Consider the following 16,226-nt stretch of genomic DNA (forward strand, 5'->3'; position numbering starts at 1 on the left):
TTACCTACCTCATCTAAGTATGCCTTACCTATAAAGTACCTCATCTATGAGGTGATGCCTTACCTATAAAGTAATACCTCATCTATGAGGTGATGCCTTACCTATAAAGTAATACCTCATCTATGAAGGTGATGCCTTACCTATAAAGTAATACCCTCATACCTATGAGGTGATACCTCCTTATGCCTATAAAGTAATACCTCATCTATGAGGTGATGCCTTACCTATAAAGTAATACCTCATCTATGAGGTGATGCCTTACCTATAAAGTAATACCTCATCTATGAGGTGATGCCTTACCTATAAAGTAATACCTCATCTATGAGGTGATGCCTTACCTATAAAGTAATACCTCATCTATGAGGTGATGCCTTACCTATAAAGTAATACCTCATCTATGAAGGAATGCCTTACCTATAAAGTAATACCTCATCTATGAGGTGATGCCTTACCTATAAAGTAATACCTCATCTATGAGGTGATGCCTTACCTATAAAGTAATACCTCATCTATGAGGTGATGCCTTACCTATAAAGTAATACCTCATCTATGAGGTGATGCCTTACCTATAAAGTAATACCTCATCTATGAGGTGATGCCTTACCTATAAAGTAATACCTCATCTATGAGGTGATGCCTTACCTATAAAGTAATACCTCATCTATGAGGTGATGCCTTGCCTTACCTATAAAGTAATACCTCATCTATGAGGTGATGCCTTACCTATAAAGTAATACCTCTCATCTATGAAGGAATGCCTTACCTATAAAGTAGTAATACCTCATCTATGGGGTGATGCCTTACCTATAAAGTAATACCTCATCTATGAGGTGATGCCTTACCTATAAAGTAATACCTCATCTATGAGGTGATGCCTTACCTATAAAGTAATACCTCATCTATGAGGTGATGCCTTACCTATAAAGTAATACCTCATCTATGAGGTGATGCCTTACCTATAAAGTAATACCTCATCTATGAGGTGATGCCTTACCTATAAAGTAATACCTCATCTATGAGGTGATGCCTTACCTATAAAGTAATACCTCATCTATGAGGTGATGCCTTACCTATAAAGTAATACCTCATCTATGAGGTGATGCCTTACCTATAAAGTAATACCTCATCTATGAGGTGATGCCTTACCTATAAAGTAATACCTCATCTATGAGGTGATGCCTTACCTATAAAGTAATACCTCATCTATGAGGTGATGCCTTACCTATAAAGTAATACCTCATCTATGAAGGAATGCCTTACCTATAAAGTAGTACCTCATCTATGAGGTGATGCCTTACCTATAAAGTAATACCTCATCTATGAGGTGATGCCTTACCTATAAAGTAATACCTCATCTATGAGGTGATGCCTTACCTATAAAGTAATACCTCATCTATGAGGTGATGCCTTACCTATAAAGTAATACCTCATCTATGAGGTGATGCCTTACCTATAAAGTAATACCTCATCTATGAGGTGATGCCTTACCTATAAAGTAATACCTCATCTATGAGGTGATGCCTTACCTATACCTATAAAGTAATACCTCATCTATGAGGTGATGCCTTACCTATAAAGTAATACCTCATCTATGAGGTGATACCTGATGAGGTGATGCCTTACCTATAAAGTAATACCTCATCTATGAGGTGATGCCTTACCTATAAAGTAATACCTCATCTATGAGGTGATGCATCTATGGAGGTTACCTATAAAGTAATACCTCATCTATGAGGTGATGATACCTATAAAGTAATACCTCATCTATGAGGTGATGCCTTACCTATAAAGTAATACCTCATCTATGAGGTGATGCCTTACCTATAAAGTAATACCTCATCTATGAGGTGATGCCTTACCTATAAAGTAATACCTCATCTATGAGGTGATGCCTTACCTATAAAGTAATACCTCATCTATGAGGTGATGCCTTACCTATAAAGTAATACCTCATCTATGAGGTGATGCCTTACCTATAAAGTAATACCTCATCTATGAGGTGATGCCTTACCTATAAAGTAATACCTCATCTATGAGGTGATGCCTTACCTATAAAGTAATACCTCATCTATGAGGTGATGCCTTACCTATAAAGTAATACCTCATCTATGAGGTGATGCCTTACCTATAAAGTAATACCTCATCTATGAGGTGATGCCTTACCTATAAAGTAGTACCTCATCTATGAGGTGATGCCTTACCTATAAAGTAATACCTCATCTATGAGGTGATGCCTTACCTATAAAGTAATACCTCATCTATGAGGTGATGCCTTACCTATAAAGTAATACCTCATCTATGAGGTGATGCCTTACCTATAAAGTAATACCTCATCTATGAGGTGATGCCTTACCTATAAAGTAATACCTCATCTATGAGATGTGATAAAGTAATACCTCCTCTACCTATAAAGTAATACCTCATCTATGAGGTGATGCCTTACCTATAAAGTAATACCTCATCTATGAGGTGATGCCTTACCTATAAAGTAATACCTCATCTATGAGGTGATGCCTTACCTATAAAGTAATACCTCATCTATGAGGTGATGCCTTACCTATAAAGTAATACCTCATCTATGAGGTGATGCCTTACCTATAAAGTAATACCTCATCTATGAGGTGATGCCTTACCTATAAAGTAATACCTCCTCATCTATGAGGTGATGCCTTACCTATAAAGTAATACCTCATCTATGAGGTGATGCCTTACCTATAAAGTAATACCTCATCTATGAGGTGATGCCTTACCTATAAAGTAATACCTCATCTATGAGGTGATGCCTTACCTATAAAGTAATACCTCATCTATGAGGTGATGCCTTACCTATAAAGTAATACCTCATCTATGAGGTGATGCCTTACCTATAAAGTAATACCTCATCTATGAGGTGATGCCTTACCTATAAAGTAATACCTCATCTATGAGGTGATGCCCTTACCTATAAAGTAATACCTCATCTATGAGGTGATGCCCTACCTATAAAGTAATACCTCATCTATGAGGTGATGCCTTACCTATAAAGTAATGCCTCATCTATGAGGTGATGCCTTACCTATAAAGTAATACCTCATCTATGAGGTGATGCCTTACCTATAAAGTAATACCTCATCTATGAGGTGATGCCTTACCTATAAAGTAATACCTCATCTATGAGGTGATGCCTTACCTATAAAGTAATACCTCATCTATGAGGTGATGCCTTACCTATAAAAGTAATGCCTCATCTATGAGGTGATGCCTTACCTATAAAGTAATGCCTCATCTATGAGGTGATGCCTTACCTATAAAGTAATACCTCATCTATGAGGTGATGCCTTACCTATAAAGTAATACCTCATCTATGAGGTGATGCCTTACCTATAAAGTAATACCTCATCTATGAGGTGATGCCCTTACCTATAAAGTAATGCCTCATACCTCATCTATGAGGTGATGCCTTACCTATAAAGTAATACCTCATCTATGAGGTGATGCCTTACCTATAAAGTAATACCTCATCTATGAGGTGATGCCTTACCTATAAAGTAATACCTCATCTATGAGGTGATGCCCCTACCTATAAAGTAATACCTCATCTATGAGGTGATGCCTTACCTATAAAGTAGTATACCTCATCTATGAGGTGATGCCTTACCTATAAAGTAATACCTCATCTATGAGGTGATGCCTTACCTATAAAGTAATACCTCATCTATGAGGTGATGCCTTACCTATAAAGTAATACCTCATCTATGAGGATGCCTTACCTGATGCCTTACCTATAAAGTACCTATAAAGTAATACCTCATCTATGAGGTGATGCCTTACCTATAAAGTAGTACCTCATCTATGAGGTGATGCCTTACCTATAAAGTAATACCTCATCTATGAGGTGATGCCTTACCTATAAAGTAATACCTCATCTATGAGGTGATGCCTTACCTATAAAGTAATACCTCATCTATGAGGTGATGCCTTACCTATAAAGTAATACCTCATCTATGGAGGTGATGCCTTACCTATAAAGTAATACCTCATCTATGAGGTGATGCCTTACCTATAAAGTAATACCTCATCTATGAAGTGATGCCTTACCTATAAAGTAATAACCTCATCTATGAGGTGATACCTTTACCTATAAAGTAATACCTCATCTATGAGGTGATGCCTTACCTATAAAGTAATACCTCATCTATGAGGTGATGCCTTACCTATAAAGTAATACCTCATCTATGAGGTGATGCCTTACCTATAAAGTAATACCTCATCTATGAGGTGATGCCTTACCTATAAAGTAATACCTCATCTATGAGGTGATGCCTTACCTATAAAGTAATACCTCATCTATGAGGTGATGCCTTACCTATAAAGTAATACCTCATCTATGAGGTGATGCCTTACCTATAAAGTAATACCTCATCTATGAGGTGATGCCTTACCTATAATAAAGTAATACCTCATCTATGAGGTGATGCCTTACCTATAAAGTAAGTACCTCATCTATGAGGTGATGCCTTACCTATAAAGTAATACCTCATCTATGAGGTGATGCCTTACCTATAAAGTAATACCTCATCTATGAGGTGATGCCTTACCTATAAAGTAATACCTCATCTATGAGGTGATGCCTTACCTATAAAGTAATACCTCATCTATGAGGTGATGCCTTACCTATAAAGTAATACCTCATCTATGAGGTGATGCCTTACCTATAAAGTAATACCTCATCTATGAGGTGATGCCTTACCTATAAAGTAATGCCTACCTCATCTATGAGGTGATGCCTTACCTATAAAGTAATACCTCATCTATGAGGTGATGCCTTACCTATAAAGTAATACCTCATCTATGAGGTGATGCCTTACCTATAAAGTAATACCTCATCTATGAGGTGATGCCTTACCTATAAAGTAATACCTCATCTATGAGGTGATGCCTTACCTATAAAGTAATACCTCATCTATGAGGTGATGCCTTACCTATAAAGTAATACCTCATCTATGAGGTGATGCCTTACCTATAAAGTAATACCTCATCTATGAGGTGATGCCTTACCTATAAAGTAATACCTCATCTATGAGGTGATGCCTTACCTATAAAGTAATACCTCATCTATGAGGTGATGCCTTACCTATAAAGTAATACCTCATCTATGAGGTGATGCCTTACCTATAAAGTAATACCTCATCTATGAGGTGATGCCTTACCTATAAAGTAATACCTCATCTATGAGGTGATGCCTTACCTATAAAGTAATACCTCATCTATGAAGGATGCCTTACCTATAAAGTAGTACCTCATCTATGAGGTGATGCCTTACCTATAAAGTAATACCTCATCTATGAGGTGATGCCTTACCTATAAAGTAATAATACCTCATCTATGAGGTGATGCCTTACCTATAAAGTAATACCTCATCTATGAGGTGATGCCTTACCTATAAAGTAATGCCTCATCTATGAGGTGATGCCTTACCTATAAAGTAATACCTCATCTATGAGGTGATGCCTTACCTATAAAGTAATACCTCATCTATGAGGTGATGCCTTACCTATAAAGTAATACCTCATCTATGAGGTGATGCCTTACCTATAAAGTAATACCTCATCTATGAGGTGATGCCTTACCTATAAAGTAATACCTCATCTATGAGGTGATGCCTTACCTATAAAGTAATACCTCATCTATGAGGTGATGCCTTACCTATAAAGTAATACCTCATCTATGAGGTGATGCCTTACCTATAAAGTAATACCTCATCTATGAAGGAATGCCTTACCTATAAAGTAGTACCTCATCTATGAGGTGATACCTTACCTATAAAGTAATACCTCATCTATGAGGTGATGCCTTACCTATAAAGTAATACCTCATCTATGAGGTGATGCCTTACCTATAAAGTAATACCTCATCTATGAGGTGATGCCTTACCTATAAAGTAATACCTCATCTATGAAGGTGATGCCTTACCTATAAAGTAATACCTCATCTATGAGGTGATGCCTTACCTATAAAGTAATACCTCATCTATGAGGTGATGCCTTACCTATAAAGTAATACCTCATCTATGAGGTGATGCCTTACCTATAAAGTAATACCTCATCTATGAGGTGATGCCTTACCTATAAAGTAATACCTCATCTATGAGGTGATGCCTTACCTATAAAGTAATACCTCATCTATGAGGTGATGCCTTACCTATAAAGTAATACCTCATCTATACCTCTTATCTATGAAGGAATGCCTCACCTATATAATGTAGTACCTCATCTATGAGGTGATGCCTTACCTATAAAGTAATACCTCATCTATGAGGTGATGCCTTACCTATAAAGTAATACCTCATCTGAGGTGATGGTGATGCCTTACCTATAAAGTAATACCTCATCTATGAGGTGATGCCTTACCTATAAAGTAATACCTCATCTATGAGGTGATGCCTTACCTATAAAGTAATACCTCATCTATGAGGTGATGCCTTACCTATAAAGTAATACCTCATCTATGAGGTGATGCCTTACCTATAAAGTAATACCTCATCTATGAGGTGATGCCTTACCTATAAAGTAGTACCTCATCTATGAGGTGATGCCTTACCTATAAAGTAATACCTCATCTATGAGGTGATGCCTACCTATAAAGTAATACCTCATCTATGAGGTGATGCCTTACCTATAAAGTAATACCTCATCTATGAGGTGATGCCTTACCTATAAAGTAATACCTCATCTCTATGAGGTGATGCCTTACCTATAAAGTAATACCTCATCTATGAGGTGATGCCTTACCTATAAAGTAATACCTCATCTATGAGGTGATGCCTTACCTATAAAGTAGTACCTCATCTATGAGGTGATACCTTACCTATAAAGTAATACCTCATCTCTGAGGTGATGCCTTACCTATAAAGTAATACCTCATCTATGAGGTGATGCCTTACCTATAAAGTAATACCTCATCTATGAGGTGATGCCTTACCTATAAAGTAATACCTCATCTATGAAGGAATGCCTTACCTATAAAGTAGTACCTCATCTATGAGGTGATGCCTTACCTATAATGTAATACCTCATCTATGAGGTGAAGCCTTACCTATAAAGTAATACCTCATCTATGAGGTGATGCCTTACCTATAAAGTAATACCTCATCTATGACTGACTGACTGAGTTTGGTTTTACACCGCTTTTAGCAATATTCCAGCAACATCACGGCTGGGGACACCAGAAATGGGCTTCACACATTGTACCCATGTGGGGATTAGAACCCGGGTCTTCGGCGTGACGAACCAACGCTTTAACCATTAGGCTACCCCACAGCCCCACCTCATCTATGAGGTGATACCTTACCTATAAAGTAATACCTCATCTATGAGGTGATGCCTTACCTATAAAGTAATACCTCATCTATGAGGTGATGCCTTACCTATAAGCACTATCGGTCTGCACTTGTTGGGCTTGGGCTGATACTGTTCAACCTCCTCATACGTGGGGATTTCATCTGTATCATACTCTGTAACATCAACATTTACAACTGATCTGCTTGTGGTGCACATGATCTCCGAAGTCTTAATCCTAGCCTACACTGTCAGCTAAGACAGAACAAGCGAGTAAAGGCAAATTATCATCAGGGAAATATGGGCTTGTAGATGTACTCATTGAAAATCACAGAACTTGATTTATACAGATTATGTTCTTGATACTACAATACCTGTGTTACAGTAATCCACAAAGAAAGATGTTTGACAAACCTCAAGGCAGATGCAGGTAGATGTGCAGAGAAAAGTATAACATTACTATTACACATAAATAAAGGCTGTGGTTCCGAGCATTCCAAACGCCCCCATGAAATCTTGTAGCCAATCAAATAAATACACACAACTTTATAGGAAAAACTAAATTATGGAAAAATTTACATAAAACAAATTCTATGAAAAGCTCCAACTATTTATATGTAATTTTTCACACAGGATCTCAACCACAGCATTTAATTTACTGAATTGTTAGAAAATATGACTGAGCCAGGTACCTCCGTTCTGAACTGCATGGTACATTGTTTTACGTAATTTCTTTTGGCGCGGAATTCTTGGACTGTACCGACATGGGCTCAGTTGTCCTGGAGAGGGGACACAAACAAAGAGAAACAGAATGTGAGCTGTGAACAGGTGAAGAATGAAAAAAAGCATAAATTACGATATTCTTACAAAGAAATGCTTGCCTGAAACAGACAGGCAGAGTCTGATGTGTGGGTGAAATTACGTCTTAGTGTACCAAATACTCCACATAGTCACAAGGACAGTGTATAGTGTACTCAATACTCTCACAGATCTGTAAACCAAATCATCAACAACAGAAAAAATAAAACTTTCAAATTTGCTACACTTAGCCAGGGACAAATATTAGTATAAAGTGACAGCCATCAAGATATATTTGACGAAGCCACCTGGACTACTGGATAACTAGTGCAACTACACCAACTGCATACGGCAAAACCCCAAAAACACCACATCCCCACCCCGACCCCCCGCATCCACACACCACCCCTGCACCCCCACACCACACACACACACACACACCCTTTTCACATACTGAGGTAACAATGGAGAGAAAGAAGGAGGTGATTCTGTGGGAACGACACTATTCAACATTTCTATCCTCATCCTCACCATGGTACATGACATGTTCAACCAGGTAATGTGGTTTTTCTGAGTGGTGGCAGCACACAGATCGTAAAAATTAAAGGTAACAGCAAAATATGAAGATGTGCATCATTTCTGAAACAAACTCCTCCCCACAATCCTCAATAGCAATTCCCTTGACACATCATCTTGTTCGTTAGCCAGCTGTTACACCTCTATAAGCTAATGATGCTCTACCCTCGACCCATTCACCAGCAGCATTGGGAAGTAATGGTCGCATCAGCTCCACACATTGAAATTAAATTGAACGGCAATATTCAGCCTCAGATCAAACTCCTAACTCTGCTATGGTAACGATTTGTCTCTGGTGTTTGTCATGCACCAGACATGCCAGGTTACAGACAACTTGTTCTCTGGTGTTTGTCATGCACCAGACATGCCAGGTTACAGACAACTTGGTCTCTGGTGTTTGTCATGCACCAGACGTGCCAGGTTACAGATAACTTGGTCTCTGGTGTTTGTCATGCACTAGACGTGCCAGGTTACAGACAACTTGGTCTCTGGTGTTTGTCATGCACTAGACATGCCAGGTTACAGACAACTTGGTCTCTGGTGTTTGTCATGCACCAGACGTGCCAGGTTACAGACAACGTGGTCTCTGGTGTATGTCATGCACCAGACGTGCAAGGTTACAGACAACTCCCTCACAACATTCATCCATCAAGCTAATCCTGCTACTGTTGGCAAACACATAATGCATCTTGACTTTTTGTTGCCTGAACTGTAACATATATCATCCCTAATGTTCAAATGGATGCATATTTCACAGCACATACATTGACTGAGAGTTCGGAGGGTGACTCAATTTGTGGCACAGAAGAAGAGACAGATGTATAGACACATGATACAGACTCTCTTCCCAACTCACTTGTCCCATTGTGCACAAGCCCGGGGGAACCCTTCGCCTCAGCCCGTCTCTGCATCTCGTTCCTGGAACAGCAAAACAACATGACTTGCATCCCTGGAACAGCAGAACAACATGACTTGCATCCCTGGAACAGCAGAGCAACATGACTTGCATCCCTGGAACAGCAGAACAACAAGACATGCATCCCTGGAACAGCAGAACAACATGACTTGCATCCCTGGAACAGCAGAACAACATGACTACCATCCCTGGAACAGCAGAACAACATGACTAGCATCCCTGGAACAGCAGAATGACATGACTACCATCCCTGGAACAGCAGAACAACATGACTACCAACCCTGGAACACCAGAGCAACATGACTAGCTTCCCTGGAACAGCAGAGCAACATGACTTGCATCCCTGGAACAGCAGAACAACATGACATTGCATCCCTGGAACAGCAGAACAACATGACTTGCATCCCTGCAACAGCAGAACAACATGACTTGCATCCCTGGAATAGCAGAACAACATGACATTGCATCCCTGGAACAGCAGAACAACATGACTTGCATCCCTGGAACAGCAGAACAACATGACTTGCATCCCTGGAACAGCAGAACAACATGACTAGCATCCCTGGAACAGCAGAACAACATGACTTGCATCCCTGGAACAGCAGAACAACATGACTTGCATCCCTGGAACAGCAGAACAACATGACTTGCATCCCTGGAACAGCAGAACAACATGACTACCATCCCTGGAACAGCAGAACAACATGACTTGCATCCCTGGAACAGCAGAACAACATGACTACCATCCCTGGAACAGCAGAACAACATGACTATGCATCCCTGGAACAGCAGAACAACATGACTTGCATCCCTGGAAGAGACATTACATCCCTGGAACAGCAGAACAACATGACTACCATCCCTGGAACAGCAGAACAACATGACTTGCATCCCTGGAACAGCAGAACAACATGACTAGCATCCCTGGAACAGCAGAACAACATGACCTGCATCCCTGAACAGCAGAACAAACAGCAGAACAGCAGAACATGACTTGCATCCCTGGAACAGCAGAGCAACATGACTACCATCCCTGGAACAGCAGAACAACATGACTTGCATCCCTGGAACAGCAGAACAACATGACTTGCATCCCTGGAACAGCAGAACAACATGACTTGCATCCCTGGAACAGCAGAACAACATGACTTGCATCCCTGGAACAGCAGAACAAACATGACCATCCCTGGAACAGCAGAACAACATGATGACATCATCCTGGAACAGCAGAACAACATGACTTGCATCCCTGGAACAGCAGAACAACATGACTTGCATCCCTGGAACAGCAGAACAACATGACTAGCATCCCTGGAACAGCAGAACAACATGACTTGCATCCCTGGAACAGCAGAACAACATGACTTGCATCCCTGAACAACATGACTTGCATCCCTGGAACAGCAGAACAACATGACTTGCATCCCTGGAACAGCAGAACAACATGACTTGCATCCTGGAACAGCAGAACAACATGACTAGCATCCCTGGAACAGCAGAACAACATGACTTGCATCCCTGAACTTGCATCCCTGGAGCAGCAGAACAACATGAACAGAACAGCAGAGCAACATGACTAGCATCCCTGGAACAGCAGAACAACATGACTACCATCCTGGAACAGCAAGAACAACATCCCTGACAGCAGCATCCCTGGAACAGCAGACTAGCATCCAACATGACAACTAGCATCCCTGGAACAGCAGAACAACATGGCGTGCATCCCTGGAACACCAGAACAACATGACTTGCATCATCCCTGGAACAGCAGAAGCAACGCAGCTAGCAAGAACAACATGACATCCTACATGACTTGCATCCCTGGAACAGCAGAACAACATGACTTGCATCCCTGGAACAGCAGAGCAACATCCCTGGAACAGCAGAACAACATACTTGCATCCCTGGAACAGCAGAATGACAACATGACTTGCATCCCTGGAACAGCAGAACAACATGACTTGCATCCCTGGAAACAGCTAGCATCCTAGCATCCTGAACAGCAAGAACATGACTAGCACTGAACACCTGGAACAGCAGAACAACATGACTACCATCCCTGAACAGCAGGAACAACATGAACATGAACACAGAACAAGCATCCCTGGAACAGCAGAACAACATGACTAGCATCCCTGGAACAGCAGAACAACACTGCATCCCTGGAACAGCAGAACAACATGACTTAGCATCCTGGAACAGCAGAACAACATGACTACCATCCCTGGAACAGCAGAACAACATTGACTAGCATCCCTGAACAGCAGAACAACATCCCTGGAACAGCAGAACAACAACATCCCTGGACATAGCCTGGAACAGCAGAACAACATGACTAGCATCCCTGGAACAGCAGAGCAACATGACTAGCATCCCTGGAACAGCAGAACAACATGACTTGCATCCCTGGAACAGCAGAGCAACATGACTAGCATCCCTGGAACATCCCTGGAACAGCAGAACAACATGACTTGCATCCCTGGAACAGCAGAACAACATGACTAGCATCCCTGGAACAGCAGAACAACATGACTAGCATCCCTGGAACAGCAGAACAACATGACTACCATCCCTGGAACAGCAGAACAACATGACTAGCATCCCTGGAACAGCAGAACAACATTACTAGCATCCCTGGAACAGCAGAACAACATGACTTGCATCCTTGGATGACAATGTTCAAACTACCCCACATTTAGAACATTTTCATTTTTTTCCAGATTAAACTAGATCCTAATACTACAAGAATTGGAAGGAACTGTTAAAGTCTTGGAGACTTCCTGAGAGAGATGATTCACTGCTTGTCTGAAACATGTTACCTCTCTTGGAGCTGTTTACTTGGAATGAGGCCAGCACTAGTGATTGTCTCCCCTTCTTTCCTGGCTTGCCACCAGGTGGGGTCATCTTGATTGACAATGTGAAGCACATCCCCTCTTCTGAACTCCAGTCCAGCTTCTGGGCAAGGGTTGGTGGTGTCTGTTTCCGGGGTGTAGTCAAACAGAGCCTTCACTCTCATCTGAAAGATTTAGGGCCAACATTGTGAGATAAGGTGAGGTATTATGATATGGCATCATGTGTGGTAATTAGAGTATAGGATCTTGTCACAATAAAATCCAAACACTTGTTTTCAAGCACATCATAAACATTGTGTAGATGACTGCATGTCTCTGTGTGTTCATACAATAAAGATAGGTCCATATCATGTCACCAAATCACTGTATACCAGGCTATTTTCAAATCTTTATTTGTTTATTACAGTGAATCAGATAATCAAAAGTGGGAACCTGAGAAAAGTGCCTCCACCAGTCGTGACTGAGACCGTGAGTTCCAATCCCAAACTGAACCCACAAGTGTACAAGAATCTGTAGTTTGCCAAGAAAGGTAACCCCAAACATATAGTAAATATTTCATTATCATGCAATTCCTTCTAGATGAAGCTCAGAACGTCTCAATTAGCACTCCTATGCGAGATACTTACCTGACATTGGCGTTGATCTGGGCCATTCTTGGAGTTGCTTGGCACCAGCTTCAGCGTCACAGGGCCAGTTATTCTCGACTAAAACATCAAGCTCACTATTCATGCCTCTGCTATAGACATCAGCATGTTAAGTACAAGGCTTTAACACTGTAAATCTTGTACAGACCCTGTTCTGACACTGTTTTGATACTGTACTGACACTGTATAGCTATGGACACTGTACGACCACTATTGGCACTGAGACCATTATCAGATGGTCCAGTTGGGAAATGAAGACCAACATATGAGTGATACTTTCAATCAATGAATTCTAAATGCTTAAGCCAGACAGTTAGCATATCTTATACTGCCGATGATATGTTATAATGAAATCAGTTACAATCTGCAAGATGATATTTGAAACAGGACATATTGAGAGTACTACTCACCAGAATGTCAACAACCTCATTGGGATCGCATCCCCGCACACACACGCCATTGACCTCGTGGACCTCATCCCCAACATGGATCAGACCTGTTGAAAGACCATCATGCCACGACAATGAAAATTTCAGAAAGTCTACTGTTCGACCTTCATATTTCCTGAATTTTATCTAGAATAGCTACATATAACACTATTTAACCAATCAAGTTTCATATATAAAGGTATATGCATTAATGGTTTGAAATGTTTTAAAACTTGTTACTGACTCTCAAATATCTGCCTTTGACTCCTAAAATCATTTTGAGAGTATTGGGGACTCCCAAAATTAGATGTCAGGGGACGAACGGCCATACAGCTGAGGCTGAAAGTCCATATAAATAGTGTCTGTTATTGACGTTTAACTGAGGCTGCATCTCCATGTGAACAATGTCTGATAATGCTCTACATATGAAACCACCTGTCCATGTGAACAATGTCTGATAATGCTCTACAAATGACACCACCTGTCCATGTGAACAATGCCTGATAATGCTCTACATATGAAACCACATGTCCATGTGAACAATATCTGATAATGTTCTACATATGACACCACATGTCCATGTGAACAATATCTGATAATTCTCTACATATGAAACCACCTGTCCATGTGAACAATCTCTGATAATGCTCTACATATGAAACCACATGTCCATGTGAACAATGTCGGATAATGCTCTACATATGAAACCACCTGTCCATGTGAACAATGTCTGATAATGCTCTACATATGAAACCACATGTCAATGTGAACAATGTCTGATAATGCTCTACATATGAAACCACATGTCCATGTGAACAATGTCTGATAATGTTCTACATATGAAACCACATGTCCGTCTGAACAATATCTGATAATGCTCTACAAATGACACCACGTGTCCATGTGAACAATATCAGATAATGTTCTACATATGAAACCACATGTCCATGTGAACAATGTCTGCAACTTCCCTAAAGATGTGTTTGATTTCCAAGCTTTACCAAACAGTTCCCTGAGTTATTTCTCACAAGTCTGACCATGTTGAACTTTCCTTGTGAAAATACATTGGTCTGGAAATTCTTACTCCAAACTGACAGTAAACTAAACGATCTGTTTGATATGCACCAGGCTGAGCACACCTACCACTTCTGTCTGCTGCTCCACCATGTAACACCCGCGCCACCTCAATGTTGCCAGATTCCTCATTCAGCTGAATCGTCACACCCTGCAACCAACCAACATACACTATCAGCTATATCGTCACACCCTGCAACCAATCAACATACACTATCAGCTGTATCGTCACACTCTGCAACCAATCAACATACACAATCAGCTGTATCATCACACCCTGCAACCAACCAACATACACTATCAGCTGTATCGTCACTCTCTGCAACCAATCAACATACACTATCAGCTGTATCGCCACACCCTGCAACCAACCAACATACACTATCAGCTGTATCGTCACACTCTGCAACCAACCAACATACACTATCAGCTGTATCGTTATTCCCTGCAACCATTCAACATACACTATCAGCTGTATCATCACACCCTGCAACCAACCAACATACACTATCAGCTGTATTGTCACAACCTGCAACCAACCAACATACACTATCAGCTGTATCATCACACCCTGCAACCAACCAACATACACTATCAGCTGTATTGTCACACCCTGCAACCAACCAACATACACTATCAGCTGTATCGTTATTCCCTGCAACCAATCAACATACACTATCAGCTGTATCGTCACATCCTGCAACCAACCAACATACACTATCAGCTGTATCATCACACCCTGCAACCAACCAACATACACTATCAGCTGTATCGTTATTCCCTGCAACCATTCAACATACACTATCAGCTGTATCATCACACCCTGCAACCAACCAACATACACTATCAGCTGTATCGTTATTCCCTGCAACCATTCAACATACACTATCAGCTGTATTGTCACAACCTGCAACCAACCAACATACACTATCAGCTGTATCATCACACCCTGCAACCATTCAACATACACTATCAGCTGTATCATCACACTCTGCAACCATTCAACATACACTATCAGCTGTATCGTCATGCCCTGCAACCAATCAACATACACTATCAGCTGTATCGTCACACCCTGCAACCAACCAACATACACTATCAGCTGTATTGTCATACTCTGCAACCATTCAACATACACTATCAGCTGTATCGTCATGCCCTGCAACCAATCAACATACACTATCAGCTGTATCATCACACTCTGCAACCATTCAACATACACTATCAGCTGTATCGTCATGCCCTGCAACCAACCAACATACACTATCAGCTGTATCGTCACACCCTGCAACCAACCAACATACACTATCAGCTGTATTGTCATACTCTGCAACCATTCAACATACACTATCAGCTGTATCGTCATGCCCTGCAACCAATCAACATACACTTTCAGCTGTATCATCACACTCTGCAACCATTCAACATACACTATCAGCTGTATCGTCATGCCCTGCAACCAATCAACATACACTATCAGCTGTATCGTCACACCCTGCAACCAACCAACATACACTATCAGCTGTATCATCACACCCTGCAACCATTCAACATACACTATCAGCTGTATCATCACACTCTGCAACCATTCAACATACACTATCAGCTGTATCGTCATGCCC

The 16,226-nt window shown here is 40.8% G+C and overlaps 1 protein-coding gene across 8 annotated transcripts in view; it reads right to left on the reverse strand.

Moving 5' to 3' along the window:
- The window catches only part of LOC124253178 (MAGUK p55 subfamily member 7-like), a 121,555-nt gene that overhangs the window by 20,722 nt on the left and 84,607 nt on the right, over positions 1–16,226 (reverse strand). For 7 of the 8 annotated variants that reach the window (XM_046686903.1, XM_046686902.1, XM_046686896.1 and 4 more), the window contains exons 7-13: positions 14,674–14,755; positions 13,513–13,598; positions 13,085–13,162; positions 12,426–12,622; positions 9,547–9,608; positions 8,009–8,095; positions 7,406–7,492 (exon numbers count right to left, since the gene is read on the reverse strand). In XM_046686903.1, the coding sequence (XP_046542859.1) occupies positions 7,406–7,492; positions 8,009–8,095; positions 9,547–9,608; positions 12,426–12,622; positions 13,085–13,162; positions 13,513–13,598; positions 14,674–14,755 (679 nt within the window). The remainder of the gene's footprint in view (positions 1–7,405; positions 7,493–8,008; positions 8,096–9,546; positions 9,609–12,425; positions 12,623–13,084; positions 13,163–13,512; positions 13,599–14,673; positions 14,756–16,226) is intronic. The other variant, XM_046686904.1, reaches the window with a different exon arrangement.

The sequence above is a fragment of the Haliotis rubra genome, unplaced genomic scaffold, assembly GCF_003918875.1.
Source record: "Haliotis rubra isolate DU_JTF1 unplaced genomic scaffold, ASM391887v1 Scf534, whole genome shotgun sequence".
NCBI classification, from domain to species: Eukaryota; Metazoa; Mollusca; class Gastropoda; order Lepetellida; family Haliotidae; genus Haliotis; species Haliotis rubra.